The sequence below is a fragment of the Talpa europaea genome (assembly GCF_964194135.1).
Source record: "Talpa europaea genome assembly, chromosome: 5".
NCBI classification, from domain to species: Eukaryota; Metazoa; Chordata; class Mammalia; order Eulipotyphla; family Talpidae; genus Talpa; species Talpa europaea.
Genome location: NC_140071.1, coordinates 89,761,961 through 89,781,410, shown reverse-complemented (window position 1 = coordinate 89,781,410; position 19,450 = coordinate 89,761,961). Strand labels below are relative to the sequence as shown.

The 19,450-nt window shown below is 38.6% G+C and overlaps 1 protein-coding gene across 1 annotated transcript in view; it reads left to right on the top strand.

Moving 5' to 3' along the window:
- Positions 1 to 234: 234 nt before the first annotated feature.
- The window catches only part of DSPP (dentin sialophosphoprotein), a gene marked incomplete at both ends in the record, with an annotated part of 36,128 nt that continues 16,912 nt past the window's right edge, over positions 235 to 19,450 (top strand). Inside the window, one exon of the mRNA XM_084232966.1 lies at positions 235 to 315. Within this exon, the coding sequence (XP_084089092.1) occupies positions 235 to 315 (81 nt within the window). The remainder of the gene's footprint in view (positions 316 to 19,450) is intronic.

Below are 19,450 nucleotides of genomic sequence, written 5' to 3'. Positions count from 1 at the left end.
CTGCATCTCTAAATAATCAAGAAATTTTGATTTACTTCCAAGAGATTTTGCCCCCATTCAGCTATTTTGAATGGCAGAACAGTTTGAAAGGGTCATAAGCCCTCTTGTGCAGAATGTTTCTTGCAGCAATGTTAAACGGAAAGCTTTCCTGGTAGGACATCAACATATGACCCTTCTTTCTCCATGCCCAGTGTATCTACCCAGGAGCTCAATAAGTCTCTTCTTCCGGTTACCATGACCGATAACTGCTGCAGTACTCAGACAGGGCCTCTGAGTAATTACAGAGTCGGCCTTGTGGTTGTCTTCCAGGAAATGGCAAGTACCACTTGTCCTAGTGTATCCCAGAAAACTTTACTCGGGGACAACAGGAAACAAATACCATGTAAGGACATCCTGCGGCACCACTGCCTTACTATGGACAACTGGAGGGGAGACAGGTTGGCTTTAATCACCTCTATTTCTTCTTCCTAAATCAATTTGAGGTCTATTATTGAAAAATGTCGTGCACATACAGTGAACTCCAAAAGGACCTATATGAAATTTCACATTGGAATTTTGTGCACTTGCTTTGACCTTCTATTTGCTGTTGCTCTGAGAATGCTCTTGCAGCTAGCACTTTTAGCACTCTTATCTTACTGCCAAGTCTCCTGGAAAGTTGTTCAAAGGATTTCTGTTTCATCATTTATTTGAAAGAAAAGTAGCATTATTAGCCTGTGACTAAAAATAGGTTTTAAAAATAAATTTAATCCTCAGTTCCCAGGATTAAACTTATCACTTACAGAAATTTAATTCCTCTCTGAACTGTTGAAGTTGGATGTACAATGTGAAATTGGAGCAGAAGGAGAGGAAGTGTGTTGTTTGGGGGGAATCTAGTTAGACGGGAGCTTCTCAGGTGTCCCCATGATCTATTGTTCTTGGCTACTTGACCCATATTCCCACGGCACAAGAAATTTTATAGGATTATATAATATGAAAGGAGACCATGGCAGGAAAAGTTTGGAATGCCATGGAATATTATGTGATCATTAAAAATAATGAATTTGGTCTAATCCACATGATTTTCAGGAGTGTCCACAAATTACTGCTGAATAAGGAAAGCAAGATGCAGTGAGTGTGATGTTAGATGGTGCACTCAGCATTGGTCTCTCTTGCTTGCAGGTTGTACATTTGGCAGGAGTAATTCCTAAATCATGTAGTTGATGAGGAGCCTATGTTGGGCACATGCATAGCTCCTCTCTATGGCAAAGCCACTTCATCTACTTGTCCATTGTGCTAGTGTTATAGGGCAACCCCAATGTGATATGGGTTGGCCTGACTGTGGGTCCTCACTCACATGCTTAAAAGGGACTTAAGCGACTGAACTGTAGGTACACACAAATAGGGTAATAAAGGGTTTATTTCTAAAAAGGGGAAATGAATAAATGAATAACTCAGGGAGAAAGAGAGGGAGATAAATTAGTGAATGTGTCCTACCAGTTCCACTGAGCTGGAACCCCAATAGCATGCTGAAAGCTGGTGAAAAACCAAGAATTCCAAGGCCCATATGTCTGGTTATATACCAAACCTGGCTGCTTAACTCCACCCTCAGTTCCCAGTATCCTCCCTTTGGTGGTGATGACATTATGGGATTTGTAGTCCTTGGTGTCTTGGATCTCTTTGGTCTGGGGTGGGGGTGGGGCCCATAAAACTTATTTGTGGATTTTGTTCAGGACATCCTTTCCCCCAACACTAGCAGAGGGTGACTGATGGCATAGAATGACTACTATCAACTGGCTGAGTAATTTTTATCTAGCTGGTCCTTTGGTGCCCCTTCCATGTTGGCACTCTTGGGTGGGTGTTGTGTGTTACGAAACCCTTCATACTTCATGCTTATTTTCTAATGTCAATTACATGCCTGTTTCCAAGACTTCATTTCCCCCTTCTATTCCAATCTTTCTCTCAGGCCCGTATAGTAATAGAACAAAGTTACCCTAATTTATATCTACCTGGAATCTCAGAATATGACTTTATTTGGAAAGTGTCTTTATAGATTATAATTAGTTAAAAATCTTTTTTTTAAAGATTCATTTATTTATGCATATAAGAACTGGGGTACAGGCCAGAGGTGTGGGGGGATGAGAGGATTCACCAGAGGCAGAGGGGGGAACAGAACAGGCAGATCGACTGAAAACACTGCTGAGGGGAGCAGCGGGTGAGACAGGAGAGGCCTGCTTTGCCATGCGGGTCACTTCCCTAGCCAGGATCGAACTCGTACTGCCGTGGCTGTGGATAGCTTCATAGGTTACGTCTTAACCCCTTGCGCCACCGGGGAGACCCCTAATTAAAAATCTTAAAATGAAATCATCCTGGATTTAGTGTGGACCCTAAATTCAATGGCTGGTGTTCTTGTAAGAATAAGGGAGGATATTGGAGACACACAGAGAAGGCAGTGTGATGATAGAGGCAGAGATTAGAGTGAAAAATCTAGAGATTTAAAGGATGCTAAGGATTGCTAGCAGCTGTCAGAAGCTAGGAGAAAGGTTTGGGATGACTTTTTCAGAACTTCCAACAAAACAAACCCTGCCAAAATCTTGGTTTCTGCCTTCCTTGAGCTATGAGAGAATAAATTTAAAACGTCTAATTTGTGGCAATTTGTATGGAAACTCTAGGAAACCAATACTGTCCCTGACCAACTGGTTAAACATTTGCCACTGTCCATGAGTCCAAATGTGCTGAGGTCTTGGGCTACTTCTCTCTGCTCACACAGCAGATGATCAGGTACACAGCCTGGAACGACTCATTGGAAAGATTTTCCTTTTCACTGTTTTTCAAGCCTCCCTTCCCCCGAAAACCCATGATAGCAGATTTCTCTCATACAGTAAATTTGAAATGTTTGCATACCGAGAACTATCTTTAAACAAGTGAGAAAATGATAAACTGAGACAAAATATTTGCAACATCTTGGCAAAAATATGGTAGCAAAAACATATAAAAGATATTTTTAGGCTATTAAGAAGAGCACAATAAGATATCATTTAAAGCCTAATAAATGAGGAAATTGAAGAAGTTCAATACCATCACATACTGGAGAGGGTGTGGGTCAATGGACTAGTTTATTTTTTACTGAAGAAAGTACAAATTGGTTCCAACTATGTTGGGAAACAAATTGGCATTATCTTTTAGGTTAGAAATTCATATCCCCTATGATGGAATGGAATTCTACTCCTAAATATAGATGCAAAAAAAAAAATTCTTGCTCCTATACATTAGGAAACATGCAAACGAGAGTGTTCATATAGTCATTTCTGTTTAAGTAGGGAAAATCCATATGCCCAATGACACTGTGATGGAGGATAAGAATAGAAAAACTGGAAAGAAGGCTCCGCAAGACCAGAAACCTGGCTCCACAAGACCAGAAACCTCACACAATGCCAAGAGCTGGAGGTGGGGTAGAAGGGATTAGCATAGCCATTGACCCAGTTATAGAAACCAAGATCCTTAAGACCAACACCTAGATTACAAAGCATAAGATCCAAGCAGATATCAGACTGCTGTAGGGAGTGTCTAGCACACAGATCCAAGGGTAAAGATATGGAGATTGAGCCCATTGTAGAATCTCTAATCCCTTTCAAATTCTACAGAGTTGTCCCAAATCAACAACCAGCTGACAACTCACAAAGATGAGCCCCTCCCTACCAAATGAAGATTATAAAACCTAAGGCTACCCCCACAAAGGGGCACCTCTTCCTGCCCGCTTGTGTCTTTTACTCTTCTCTCCCTTTCCCTAATAAACCTGCCCTTTAAATATGACTAACGTCTTTGTCTCATGAAGAAACTAGCCGCGTGTTGCTGAAAGGGGCGCTCTGGTGAAACCTTTCCTGGAGTGAACCCAAGGATCCCGCTCTCCAAACCCACAGACTCCAAAAAACGACATCAACTAGAAAAGACAAACTGTGGTGCATTTACCTAGTGAAATATTTTAGTGCAAAAAAAGTGAATGTAAATGTATTCTAGAAATAAAATTTGAGCATAAAGTGAGTCTCCCAAGAATGGATCTATCATACTTCTCTTAAGAACAAAAATATTGAAAGCTACTAAAACTTCCCACCATGCTTTTTAAAAAATATTTATATTATGGTAAAACTATTGTTCTAAATGGCAAAGGGAAAACAGAAGTTGCAAGATAGTTGCTTCTGTAACAGGGTGGTCCCCTTCCCATTAAAGTCTCATGTGTTTTGTGTTGATGCGGCGAATGGCAGAACCCATGTAGAATAGGCAGGTTTGCGGGGTTTGGGCTGCCCCTCTCCCTGTCCTATAACAGATTTGGCGTCCAACGTGATTTAGGAGAGAGCCATCGTGGTTAGTCAGCCCCATGGGGAAATTGGGCTTCCCTATGGCACTGGCTACCATAAGCGCAAATGTGATTTTTGGTTTCTCCGGTGTGTTTGTTTCATATGTCAATTTGCTGTTGAAAAACTGGCTCCAGAAGCATAGTACAGGGTAGGGGAGAACATGGTAGACGTGAGAAATACAATCTCTTTTTCATGCCGGATGGTGCATACTGTCATTTATCTAACAAATAAATATGTAAGTAAACTAATAAAATTTATGCCTGGACCAAGGATGAGAGTGTGTCACAGACCAAGGATTACTAGTAATCAAATTTTAAGCATATTAGAAACTCACAACTAGATTTTTGATTGTGCAGGGAAGTTCATGGTTGATCAGTATTGAGAACAAGAAGAGTCCAGACTCTGGGACAGGAAAGGAGACAGGATGGAGTCTGAAACAGAAGGGGAAAGACACCCCAAGAAAGTCAAGAACAAGGCATAAAAAGAAAGGTTTGGGAGAAATCCCCTGTCCTGTGTTACAGGGCAACCCCAATGTGAAATGTGTTGGCCTGACTGTAGATCCTCACATGGTGCTTAAAAGGAACTTATAATGAGACTCATCCACAGGTACACATACAAAGGTTAATAGAGGGTTTATTTATAAAAGGTGGAAATGAAGAAAGGAATAAGTCAGGGAGGAAAAAAAGAGAGAGAGAAATTGGTGAATGCATCCTACCAGTTCTGCTGAGCTGGAACACTAATAGCACGCTGAAATCTGGTGAAAAACCAAGGGCTCCCCCAAGACACACATGTCTGGTTATATATCAAGCCTGGCTGCTTAACTCCACCCTCAGTTCCCAGTATCCTCCCTTCAGTGGTGATGACATTATGGGATGTGTAGTCCTTGGTGTCTTGGATCTCTTTTGTCTGGGGTGGGGGTAGGGCCTATAAAACCTGCTTGTGGAGTTGGTTCAGGACATCATTTCCCCCCAGCACCTGGGGGGCATGATCCAAGAGGAAAACAGAGATAGAAAAATGAGGTGATTAGGAGTCCATTTTAAGTTGTCTCCTGTTCTGAGTTCTTGTGTAAGTAACCTTCATTATATAAAATCCGCAGTAAAAATCTGCCACAGATATCAATCAATCAATAATAACGAAAGTCTTTATTCAATCACCCATTTATTACACATGGATTTACTGACCTCCTACTGTTTAGGGTATAGAACTAGGGATATATTTTGAATGATCTAGAAAAATAATGAAGTAGTTCTATAAATGTATAGAGCATTTGACTATTTAAAATGGAAAATATATTCTAAATTTTACAATAGCTATGTGAAATTTATCTCTTAAATAGGTTGATAAAAAGTAAGTCAAGCCTATCCGCTAAAGAAATACAGTTCTGAACTATGCAGTACTTTTTCATCTACTCCTTCAAAAAATGGCACTTAGTCAAAGCCATAAGCTAATTATAAAGAATTCTGATGTCCAAATAAATAAAATATTATGCACATTTATTTATTATATATTTACCATTTGTAAAACTGCCAATAAATAAAGCCAAAGTCTTGCACACTACTAAACAAACAAACAAAACAAAACTAACTAGGATTATAGCTGCAAACAAAACAGACCAAGTATCTATCCTCAGAATTGATATATAATTTTCCAGATGATGATAGATTTTAGGGAAAAAAATGAAGCAGAATAAAGGAGAGAGAAAACCAGGAGTTGAAGTGATGGATGTTAGTGGTATTTGGGTTTAAATTAGAGATATCAAGTGCAGGGATGGCTACTGATATTCAGAGGGAAAACCTGGGGGAGGGAGAGAGTGAGTGGGGATTCAGAATTCTATAGAAGACAAAAATCTAGGAGAAAGCAAGCCCCTTTTACAGCAAATCACAGAAACATTGGCATGGGCTCTGAACTTTCTATCATGTGCAGAATGTGACTTGCATTATTTAGTTTATAAATTAATGAAATAGTTAATTCAACTCCAAAGTTGGAGAACTTGGGGCTACTGCCATTCTACTTACAACATTTCATCTATTAGGCTGTTTCTCTGCCTTCCATTATATCAGTGGCTCTTAACCTAGAAAAGCAGTAGAAAGGAGTGTGGACATTTGGACTTAAAAAAAAATTTCCAATTTTGCTTTAACATCTACCCTTCCCTCAGTTCCACTGTTTCCATACAACAGTGATTCCTAGTTTGGTTATACTTAGGTAGCTCAAATAATCTCAGGTTATAAAATTTAAACAGTGTAATAAACAAAGTTCTCAGTAAAATTTAATTTAAAAAACTAGGAGGTTTTTAGAAAAATAATGGTAGAAGTTTTAAATGAAATGTCAGAATCTTCAATGCTTCAACTTGGACTCAATCAGAGTCTATTCTAAAAATCACTTTTTGATCTTCCTTAATAATAGCTCTATTTTCCTGACGTTGTTTCCAATATGTTGGAAACTGGACAAAAACGTTGGATGAATGGGCTGAAGTCTTTACCATTTCTATGTATGTTTAAAATGAACATATTGAATACTTAATATATGCCAGGAATTATTTTAACATTTTGTATGTGTCATGTAATTTAATGTTCACAATATGTCCGTGAGTCATAGTCATTAGTATCTGCACTTACAAATGGGGATTTGCAAATGAAGGCACAGGTTCATGCAGCTAATAAGTGGAGAGCTGCATTGTCAGACACAGTCTGATCCTAGTACTCAAGGCTTTTGCTTATTTCCAATATTTCAGTATGTGCCAATGCAATTAATAAAACAAGGCCTAATATCACTCACAGTAATGAAACTAGAAAACAGAAAACACTTTTTTTTTCCTCAGAGAAAAGTGTAGAACCTCTTACTGATCTGTCATTTGAAAAATTTCTTATTAAAATGCTTTGAAAAAATGGCTACCTTGAATTTTCCAGGGCTTCCAAGTTCATGGTTATCAGTTCACCAAGGCTAGCAGAAAACATGATTCATTGTTGCCCAAATTACAGTGCAACAGGTTCTTAGTGAAAATAGTTCAGGGTTAGTTGATGACTAAATCTAAATGTCACATAGTCTATGTTCTTTTATTTTTAGGGGCTCCAGGAAATAAAGATATCCAGGTACAAACACATTACAAACTCCCAGTGGACTTTGCCAGACAACATAACCTAAGCATTTTATTTTGAGTAGAAAGAACACAGTCTTTGTGCCTTACAGATGTCACATAGTTTGCTTTCGTACCATATTCTTTCGACTGCGGTTATTACTTCCTTCTGAAGTACACGGATAGAAACTTGCTTGCATGGAAGGAAATTTTTCCAAACTCCTATTTCCTTTCCCTACCACATTCCACAATATAACATTTTTTTTAAAATCTCAGGTTGCCTTTCCTCCTCTTTCTACGCTATTTTAGTATTTCCAGCATTTGAACACACACACACGCACACACACAAACCCCAATTGCTTAAAAAAAAAGTTTCATGAGCTTCTCCAAGAAGGCTGAGGAAGATTTTTCTTGAAGTCATGAAATAAAACTATCATTAAGGGCATAATCAAGATAGGCTGTTTATAATTAAACTGCAGGCCATTCTTTTTCTTTTTCTTTTTCTTTTCTTTTCTTTTTTTTTTTTTTGACTTAAATGGTTTCAGGTTATTTGTAGTCCTGCAATTGATGCTGCGAAACTTCATGGTTGATTTCACACCCCATGAAAAGTGACAGCCCGCCCTTTGTAAAGCAAGTGGCCTAAAATATGAGAATTACTTGTGGAATTTTTCAAAAGTACAATCACTTGTATCTCAAGCAGAACTTATTAAATCAGAATACCCAGGGAGTTATGAGGAAAGTTTAGGAAACTTTTTTGCTTGACAAATTTGGGAATATAGTTTTACTGGAGAATGAAAAGAAGAGATATATTTGTTATTGAGAAGGAAGACAAGTGAGTTCTTTAAAAAAATAATGTAAAATTAGATAAGAAAATAGGTTTGTAGAATGAGAAAACAAAGCACAACAAATTATAAATTTAAAAGAGCTGACAAATCTCATGAATAAAAAGTCCAGAAAAATATTTCTATTAATTAACTCCCTAACTTGAAGTTTTAATGTGTTCTACTCCACATTTATCAGGTTCGTATTCTCTGATTTATGTTTAGAGTGAATAGAATCACTCATTGAGCTGTTTTTTTGTATAGTTGATTGAAGTATAGTTTTTATTGATGAAAGTTGCAAAAAGTTCCTTCTGGCTTCACAACTTGGTTCTGCAAAATGTTAGATAAAAATTTTGGATTGTGTCTGTTTCAGTTTGCCAGGGCTGCCATAACTACACACACACACTGGATGACTTAGACGACAGAAATCCGTTTTCTCCCAGTTCTAGAGGTTGGGAGTCTGAGATCAAGGGCCTGGCAGCTCTGCTTTCTTCTAAGGCCTGTCTTCTTGGCTCACAGATGACCACTTTCTTGTTGTGTCTCATGGGGTTGCCTCTCCATGGGTGGTGTGTGTGTCCAAATGGCCTCTTTTTTTTTTTAGGACACCAATCATAGCGGATTAGGGCCCATCCCAATAAACCCTATTTTTTTCCCTATTTTAATTAAAAATTTTTTATATTGTTACTAATTTTTGGACAGTATTTGATTTCTCTCCTCAGGTGTACTTCCTGTGGTTGTCCCACCACCATGGCACCCATTGATCCATCACCAGAGCCCCTCGTGCTCTTCCCTCCCTTATTTTGAGTCCTCTCCTTCCCCCTCCTCTGCTGGATGCCTCCGATTTAATGTTAGCTTGCAAGTTTTGACTTTTCCTGACCCTTTGTTAGGATTCCCTAGTCTACCTGTAAGTGAATCCATTGGATACTTTTCTTTTTCCTATGCCTTATTTTGCTTAGCATAATCTCTTTAAGCTTCACCCATTTTGCTGGAAAGGATGTGAGTCTATCTTTTTTGATCAGAGTCGTATTCCACTGTGTGTATATACCACATCTTCTTAATCCATTCCAATAACCCCTAGTTTAACTTAATTATATCTTTACAAGCCCTGTCTCCAAATACAGTGACATTCTGAGGTACTGGACATTAGGGTTGTAACATGAATTAAATAAAAACAACAAAGTGGTTTACAACACTTCATATGATTCAGAAATATCAGATCCCACCTCTGCAGGGGAATGCTACCACACCATGCTCACCATCAAGGCCCCACAGTCCTCCAACATAGCCCACTGGGCCTCTACCTACCTTTCTTTTCTTCTCTTTTTTTTTTTTTAGTGAGACTATTTTGTTTTTTAAGGGAGACTTTTTTTTTTTTTTCAAGATTTATGTATTTATTTATACAAGCGCTGGGTACAGTCAGAAGCGCCAAAGGGTGAAAGAATTCAACAGAGCCAGAGCAGGGAACAGAACAGGCAGACTGACGAAGAGGTACACTGCTGAGGGGAGCGGCAGGCAGCAGGAGAGGTCTGCGCGCCACGTGGGACCCTCGCCTGGCCACCACGGATCAAACTGGGGCTGTAGAGGCTGCAGGCAGCTTCGCAGGCCAGCTCTCAACTGCTGCGCCACCAGGGAGGCCCTACCTACCTTTCTTTTCTACCCACTCTTCCTTTCTGGCAGCCTTAGCTTTAAAGTCAGATTTTCTAGAGTTTGTTTTTGTTTTGATTGTCCCATTGCTTTGTTTCTTTATATTCCAGATATAAGTAACCATGATATTTCTTTCTCCTTCTGACATATTTTGCTTAACATTATCTCCTTCAGTTCAACCCAATTATAAATGAATTTAGAGGGGGCACAATTCAATTAATAATATTAGTTCAATTAATAACGTTGAATTTGGAAAAATGCATTTCAAATTCTCTCATTTATGAGGGTAAAGATTTCAGTACATTAACAATTTCCTCATGTAGAGATCATCATAAATACTCTGAATTGGTGACACATTAACTACTTTGGTGTCTATTTCCTCATTATATTGATTTATTGCTATGTATTTATAGATGTCAAATCAGCAAAAAGAAAATTGAAAACATTTTCTGATGATTCAGTATTCCTCATTATTTAGATTTTCATACAATGTAAGTGTCTATTAGTTACTTCTATTTGAAATCTATCACTTTTAATTAATGATAGTTTTTAGTATGCTTTTAAAAACATTTTATAGTTTCATCCTCAATATTATTTAATTTCAATTTATTTTGTTTTCTTCATTATTGTTTCTGTTATATATAGCCAATTAATTTTAATTTTTGTTTAATTATTAAATAAATTTAAATTATAAAAGAAGCTATGCTTTATATAAAACCAAATCAGGAGTTGTGATTTCTCTCTGCTTTTATAAAAAACTAAACTAAATTTTGTCCAATTGAGCTTTAACAATAATGCCATTTTCATTAAGAAAGACAAAATAATGTATTGTGTTTTTATTATTGCATATGCTGCGTCATTGAACTTCTGTTTGACAAGATATAGATGAGAATGGAATCTTCCACTACCATTTTGCATGCCTGATGTTGAAAGACTTTTACAAACTAGCTTCTGTTTCCACACATTTCAAACTTTGTCTTTCATTGATGTTTCCTCTGTCACTTTCAATATGAGAGGTTCATTTCTTGAAACTGCTCTGTCCCTGAAACTTCCTGATGCCAGGTAAGTTGATTCAGTGGGTGGAAAGGGTATTCCTGGAAGCTGGTTCTACACCGGGACAGCTAGCAATAACTTCACTGTACACGGAAATGACTGTGAACCACATAAATACATCCCACTCAACTCAAACTGAATGTATCCCTGTTTCACCTTTCACTTTAATGAGATTCCGAAAGTGCCTGTGGCCACTCCAGTATCAGGGAATGTAAGGACACAGGCCTTCACTTATTGTGCTTACAAGTTTTTACTTTTTGAAGATTTCACAAACTCTTATGGCCATTTAAAATAAATCATTAGGGACCTTACCAAGATTCCGGAAGGGGCTGAACAAGTGATTGTCTTTCCATCGTAAGTTTCAAAGTCTTCATGGAAATATGTTCCTGGTGAAATGTACAGGAACACTATTCGCTTACCATTTCATTAGTCATTTGAGATTTCCACTTAGTACAATGGTTCTTATTTCTTGTTTTCATATTAGCACCAGTCCATGAGAAAGGCCTCAATAATACAGGTGGAATGAAAAAGGATAAGGGGTTGCCAGCTGTTCTGTCTTAAGGGCTGCTGTTTTATAATGAGAGTGTATCTTTCCTATTGATTTGGTGCTAAATATTGATGACAGCAGAAAATAAAATATAGTGTTTTATCTTACGTCAATTTTACTACCTTCTGACTTTGCTACCGTAGATTCCTTTACTGTCAGCAGGTATGAAAAAGAGGAGAGAGGTATGAAAAAGAGCAGGTATGAAAAAGAGGAGAGAGAGAAACTGAAAGGTTTCATGGGACAATTTACCACTAGGCTTACAAGTACATTCATCTCTTTTGCCCACATCTTTTAGGCTAGAACTTAGTTCATTGGTTCTACCCTAGATGCAGACTAGCTGGGAATGTGAGCCCATGAAGGAAAGCATTAGTGCTATTTTTTTCTGATAAAGTTTTAGATTGAATTAGTAACATATGATCTTGTTCTTAGGACTAATTATTTCATTATCTCTTACGACATAAGATGACAACATCAGTATTTAGTATATTTGATTTATATTATTATGCAACAAATTTTATGAGCTTAATTTTTAAAAAAAATACCCAATTATTGGGACTCCCCTGGTGGCACAGTGGTTGAGCGCTGGGCTGCAAAGCTTCCCGCAGCCTCTGCAGCACTGCTTCGATCCCAGGCTGGCCAGCGAGGGTCCCACATGGCGCGCAGACCTCTCTGATGTGCCCACTGCTCCCCTCAGCAGTTTATTTTGTCAGTCTGCCTGTTCTGCTCCCTTCTCTGACTCTGGTGAATTCTCCCACCCTCCCATGCTTCTGACTGTACCCAGTGCTTGTATAAATAAATAAATACATCGTAAAAAAAAATACCCAATTATCATGTTGCAGTTGCTTAGGCATGGCTGGATTTCTGTTACAGATGCATCTCTGTGAAAGGGGGAGGAGAATCACAGCACAGTGAAAGGAGTCCTTTCGTCCTGCCCTCACTTATGTGAGGTTGCGTTGGACTACAACTCCCAGCGGGCCATGAACCAGACTTCCTGAATGAGGGCAGCTGGGAGGAAGCAAGGTGGATATATAAATTGAGGTGAATAAAGGAGGAGGGGAGACACTTGAAGGAGGCACTTGGGAAAATACACTTGGAGGAGAGACACTTGGAAGAGACTCTTGGGTGAGAGATATGCTGGAAGGCTACATCTAGTCCTTGGCAGAAACATTGGCAGCCATTATCTTGACCTTATGGTGAATTATCTGGTACATTTTAATCTTTCCTTCTGTCCCAGCTCTCTGGGACCTGCCTAACTCCTTTCTCAGGATTTTCTATCAGAAGATACCTTAGACTTGTGACAAGATTTCAGTTGCCTCGCTTTAGGTTGAGTGATCCACAGGGGATGGGTAATTTTTAGAGTTTTATTGGGAATAGCTTGATTTATCTTCTCTTTCTCCTCCCTCTCCTCTCTTCCTGCTCCTCCTCCTCCTCTTCTTCTTCTTTTCCTCTCTCTCTCTCTTTCCCCTCCCCCCCATTCTGTTAAATATCATTCATACAGAGCCTGTTTGCTTTGCATTTCTGTGTATGGATGCTCAGACCCTATTATAGAACATTCACCCTTTAAAAGTTTGGGGGCCTTGTGTTCTCTTCAGCTGTGCACTTATATTTTCATTCATGACCTTTGAAGTAAAAATCAAGGTGTCCACAGGAGGTCTACTTTCCTAGCAGCTCTGGAGGTATATTCAATTTCAAGCTCATGCAGGTGGCTAGCAGAATTTAGTTCCCTACAGTATCAGACTTTGTTCCTATTTTCTTCTCTTGTTTTCCTTCATCTTCAAGACATGATAAGTGCATTCAGTGTTTCTCTTCCTTTGATTTTCTTTGCTTCCCTTGTATGATTTCAGGGGCTCAGATGGTTGTCTTGGACCCATCCTAGTAATCCAATATAATCTCCCTAGTTTAAAAGGTCAACTGATTCATTGCCTTAATTACATCAACGAAGTCCTTTGTGCCATGCAAGGAAACATATTTATAAGTGTAACACCAGTAGGTAAAGATCAGGGGCCAAAATTTTACCTGCCACTAGGAGCAGCCCCTGCGATAGTCTTGTTTTTACTCATTTTCCAGAATACACTAGATCCCAAGAGATCACCAGCACTTTGCCAAACTTGCAGACTGATGTACCAGCTGTCATCAGGTTTTCTCCTCTACCCAACTACAGTTGTATGCAGAGATGTGAGCTGATGTGTCTCACCATGGGCTAGGTGGGTATGGAGGGAGTTGGAGGGCTGGGAGAGGTCTGACACTATAAATGGTCAGATTCCTCCTTATTTTTATTTTTTTAAAAAGATTTATTTATTTTTTATATAAGAGCTGGGGTCCAGGTTGGAGATGCGGGAGGGTGAGAGGATTCACCAGAGACAGGGCGGGGAGCAGAACAGGCAGACGACCAAAACACACTGCTGAGGGGAGCAGCGGGTGAGATAGGATAAGTCAGCTTCACCATGTGGGAATCTCCCTGGCTGGCTGGGAATCAAACCGGTGCTGCAAAGGCTGCAGACAGCTTCACATAGCGGCGTTCAACCTGCTGCCCCACCGATGAGGCCCTCCTTCTTATTTTTAAAAAAATTTTTAAAATTAGAGTAAACTTGGTTTACAATACTTGTGTATGGTTCAGAACTATATAATTCCATCTCTTCAGATTTTGTTACCACACTTCGCAGGCACCCACAGTCCTCTACCATAGTCCCTCTCTTTCCTCTCCTCCTCCCCTTCCTCTTCTAGTAGTCTCAGTTTTACAGTCAGATTTATTTATTTATTTTTATTTATTTTTTTAAAGATTTATTTATACAAGAACCAGGGTACAGGCCAGATGCGTGGGAGGGTAGGAGGATTCACCAGAGCCAGAGCGGGAAACAGAATGGGCAAACTGACGAAATACACTGCTGAGGGGAGCAGCGGGCGAGACAGGAGAGGTCTGCTGCGCCATGTGGGACCCTTGCTGAGTGGCCAGGATCAAACTGGCACTGCAGAGGCTGCAGGCAGCTTCACAGCGCAGCGCTCAACCGCCTGTGCTACCAGGGGAGGCCCTACAGCAAACATATTGTGCGATGGATCTGATATATTTCCAAGTTGCTGTGGACTTATTAGTGATTCACTAAGTGAAAGGGTGAATGGATAAATAAATGCATGAGTAAAATTCTAGGAAGGGTAGTCAAAACATTATAAGGAAATAAAATAGGAGAAAACAGATCATAAAATGAGTGTAAGCAAAGCTATCCTGTCAGAAAAAACAACAGGTTCACATCATGTATTTGGACAGTGGTTTCACTTGTTATGTCTAAACTCTGCAAAATCACTTGTTGTAAAAGGGTCTTTTTGTGTTCTATGCCATGAGTTTATATGTTTTAAGATGGCACCACATAAACCAATAAAAACAGTATTTTCATAGAGAAAAGTGTTTTTATAGATGGATAATTACAATTTTTGCATTGTCTTTCAACATCAAACACATCATTTGACTCAAAGTTAGAGATTTATGTCAAAAAGTAAACACAGAAAAACAAATATAACTTGATATTACTTTCCATGGTAGGAAGTGTCCATGAGCTACTGACTACTTATGTAGAAAAACAATTGTGGCAATGTGGTTGGCAGAGCGTTTGTTTTCACCAAATTCTCTTGTTTCTAACAATGTAATGAAAACACTTTTAAAACAATCTATTCTAAAATAATTTCCAGTTTATAGGAAAGTGGGTGTACTCATTACTACAGAATATCAGTGCTTCTAGGCTTTGCTGGTGGACAGAGCGAGGATACATATGTATGTGTATAGACATCTATAATTATTCTCTTTGTATATATTTATTGTAAAGTCATGAGTTCACCTTGTTATTCTGATTCTAATGCACCATATCAAGGTTCTTTCTAAGCCTAATCATTTTCCATAGTTTAAATGTCTTTTCTAGCAGTATGAAACTCCGATCTCATTTCTCCCCCATTTATTTGCTCATTTGGTCAATGTAGCCAATCCTGAACCACACTAGTCATTTCCTTCTCTTGCCATCTTGTCTCATACTCCTTTTTTCTGAGTCTTTGACCAGTAGATCTGCTGACCTGTGACTTCTCATGGTGACCCAAACCTTTTGCTGCCTTCACAACTTCAGTCACCTTGCTGGAAAAAGAAAAGACAAGTGGGCCTTCACAGTGGTGCAGCTGGTAGAGCGCGGTGCTGTGAAGATGTCCACAGCCTCTGCAGTGCGCTGGTTTGATTCCCACTGACCAGGGAGCTGCTCACATGGCGCAGCAGACCTCTCCTGTCTCACCTGCTGCTCCCCTCAGCAGTGCTTTTGGTCCATCTGCCTGTTCTGCTCCCCACTCTGTCTCTGGTGAATCTTTCTCTCACTCTCCTGCGCCTCTGGCCTGTACCCCAGCTCTTGTATAAATAAATAAATCTTAAAAAAAAATAGATTCAAAATTTCATCAATTTAAAAAAAAAAAAGAAAAGACAAGACATTGACTTTTAATTTTAATTTATGACATAACTTTTAGCTTTATCTGGTACCAAATTGGCCAAATTCCATTCAATTTCATTTCATACTTCATTCAAAGTTGACTAAATTTTGATACTTTCAGCTACAATGTAAATTATTATGAACAAATATACATATTATTGATGATGATTACAGTTAAACATAATATTTTAGGAAAGGTCATAATTGACATTTTGTTTATTTATGAACTGGACTGATTAAGAAGAAACTGCTGGGACATCATTTAAAAACACTTATAATCAAAATATTGGAATTAGTGCATAGAAGAAAGGAAAAACAAGTTAGGAACATAAAATAGAACCAAAAAATGAAAGCAACACAAGTATATTTTGTAGATTTCTCTAGACTAAGCCAGACATGGTTTTTTTCTCACCCATTTTGCCTGGATTTGGATCTTGAGTACACCACCCACAAGATCAGCTGTTGGGCATGGCACTTAATCTCTCTGTGGCTCAGTTTCCTCATTGCTGAAATGGGAATAAAAATAATGATTTCTCATAGGGCTTTTGTGAGAATTAGATAAATTTAATACATTTTTAAAAGCTCTTAGTGCCAAGCAAATATTAATTTCTCAGTGAAGTTTGATATTATTAGTTGGAGTAGACTTTGTCTCTCCAAATTCCATAAGGATAAAACAAGTTTCCAGAGGCCCAGAAACTTAATGTGCTCCTTAGATCTTCAAAGTCATTTCTTCAATTGAACATTTAGCAGGTATCTTATCACAGTTATCTCTAAATCAAGACTTCTGTGCAGGGTCTAAACTGTAGTTGTTATAATTGATTAAAGAGCTATATGCTTTATTTATCCATAAGTAAGGGGCAAAAGTAAAAGCAAATCTTAAGGAAATTAAGTATCTGGACAATTCTCTTGTCTATGTCAGTAGACATAGCAGAAAGACTTTCCTTATGGTAAAGATGGAGCTTCCATATGATCCAGCAATTCCACTCCTAGGGATTACCCAAAGGACACAAAAACATTAATTCAAAAGGGCACCTGCACCCCTATGTTTATTGCAGCACTATTTACAATAGCTAAGCTATGGAAACAACACAAATGCCCAAAAGTAGATGACTGGATCAAGAAGATGTGGTACATATACACCACAGAATATTACTCAGCATTCAAAAAAGATAAACACATGCAATTTGCAGCAACATGGATGGAGCTGGAAGGGATCATGCTCAGCGAAATAAGCCAGAAAGAAAAAGAAAAATACCAGATGGTCTCACTCATAGCAGGAATTCAGAAAACCTAAATAAGGGACCAGGAAAAGACTAATCATAATAAAGTAAAGATCAAAATCAACAAGCAACTATTAACCAGAGACACACTATGGTGGGGGTGACAGGGAGAGAAGGGAGTAGGATCAAAACAAGGCGGGTGGGAATTGTATGGGGACTATAATCAAGATGAAAATGCATACATTGTGAAAAAATGAAAAATGATGTAAAAAATACATAAAATTACAAAAAAAAGACTTTCCTTAGAGGAAAGCCCAAGGGTTTGCATAAGCTTCAGGTTTTTTTTTTTTTTAAGATTTATTTATTTATGCATACAAGAACTGGGGTGTAAGTCAGAGTTGCGGAGGCTGATAGGATTCACGTAGAGACAGAGTGGGGAACAGAACAGGCAGACTGACTGAAAATACACTGCTGAGGGGAGCAGTGTGTGACACAGGAGAGGTCTGCTGCACCATGTGGGTAGCTCCCTGACCGGGGATCACTGGGGAGCTCGTGCTGCAGTACCTGCTGATAACTTCATAGTGCTGTCTTTAACCCCTTGCATCACCAGGGAGGCCCTGCATAAGCTTCAGTACAAGAACTTGATGGAGAACCCAATGTTACAAATCCACAAGAGAGGATCTGAAGAATAATTGCATCAATTGTCACCCTCATTCATGAAAGAAGCTCAGAGAATCTAAATGAAGACTTGTATTTTCTGCAAAATATATCCCACATAAATTAATGAAGTGACTTATTAGGTAGGGTCCCATGCTATCATTCACTTGCACATTGAATGATGTTTCTTAAAATCTATTTTAACATTTTCATCTTTACAGGGACTAATCAGAAATCTGGTTAAACTTTAAAACTGCTCTACCTGTAATACAAAAAAGTTTGTTTTCTTATTTTCTGAGACTTTTTTCATCATTCAAATTTGTAATTCAGATTTAATATTAAAATTATTGATAATGTTCTCTTGATATTTTATAGCATGCCTATTAAAAATCCTCCTTTAGACACAGAAACATCAATTCCAAAGAGCACCTGCACCCCTATGTTTATAGCAGCACTGTTTACAATAGCTAAGCTTTGGAAACAACCCAAATGCCCAAAAATAGATGACTGGATCAAGAAGATGTGGTACATATACTCCATGGAATATTACTCAGCATTCAAAAAAGATAAACATATGCAATTTACAGCAACATGGATGGCGCTGGAAGGGATCATGCTCAGCGAAATAAGCCAGAAAGAAAAAGAAAAATACCGGATGGTCTCACTCATAGCAGGAATCTAGAAAACTTAAATAAGGGACCAGGAAAAAGAATAACTATTAAGAAAGAAAAAATCAAAATCAACAAACAACTATGAACCAGAGACACTGTATGGGGGGTGGGTGGCAGGGAGGGGAGGGATTGGGGTCAAAATAAGGGGGTCGCAATTGTATTGGGAATATAAAAATCAAATTTATATTAAAAAAAATCTTAAAAAAAAACTTAAAAAAAAAAAAGACATTCAGGGGCCTCCTTGGTGGTGCAGGGGTTCAAGTCTCAGGGTAATAAAAAAAAAAATCCTCCTTTATTTATCTGCCAGCATTACTGCAAATTGATCATTTTAGAATTGTGATTTTATATTATGCTGATTAAGTAAAAGCTTGCACTATGATCTCATGTCTGCTTGCTATTTTTATCCTCTGACATGATTTAGATACTGAGGAAAGATAGTTTTGCTGAAAATAGCACTAACATTTCTGAATAATGCATCAATCCTTTCCTGATTTGCACTTGGGCATGTTGATGACATTAATTACCATATATCTTCAAACTTGGAAGATGACTGTGGTATAGCTTCCTGGCTCTCAAACATAGCAGCCACCGATTTAGACAAAATATAGACATAATTATGGCTCTGCAAGCCATAGATTTCCCTTATGACTGAGCACTTTGGCAGTACTCCAGGTGAAGACCCAGGCCTACCAACTCTAACCCACTTTCTCTTGGAGGGACTGATCTTCACCTCACTTTACCTCCTGACAGAGAACACATCCTTTGGCATCAGTGAGAGAATAACATATGGGAAAGAATTTTAAGATTTAGCCTAGCTTTTGTGAAACAACATCTTCTGAATACATGCATTGCTGAAGTATTGATTTATGTTTTCTAACTTTGACAGTTCAAAGTTTAGATAGAGGGCCTCCCTGGTGGCACAAGGGGTTAAGCATGGCATGGTGAAGCTGTCCACAGCCTCTGCAGCACAAGTTCAATC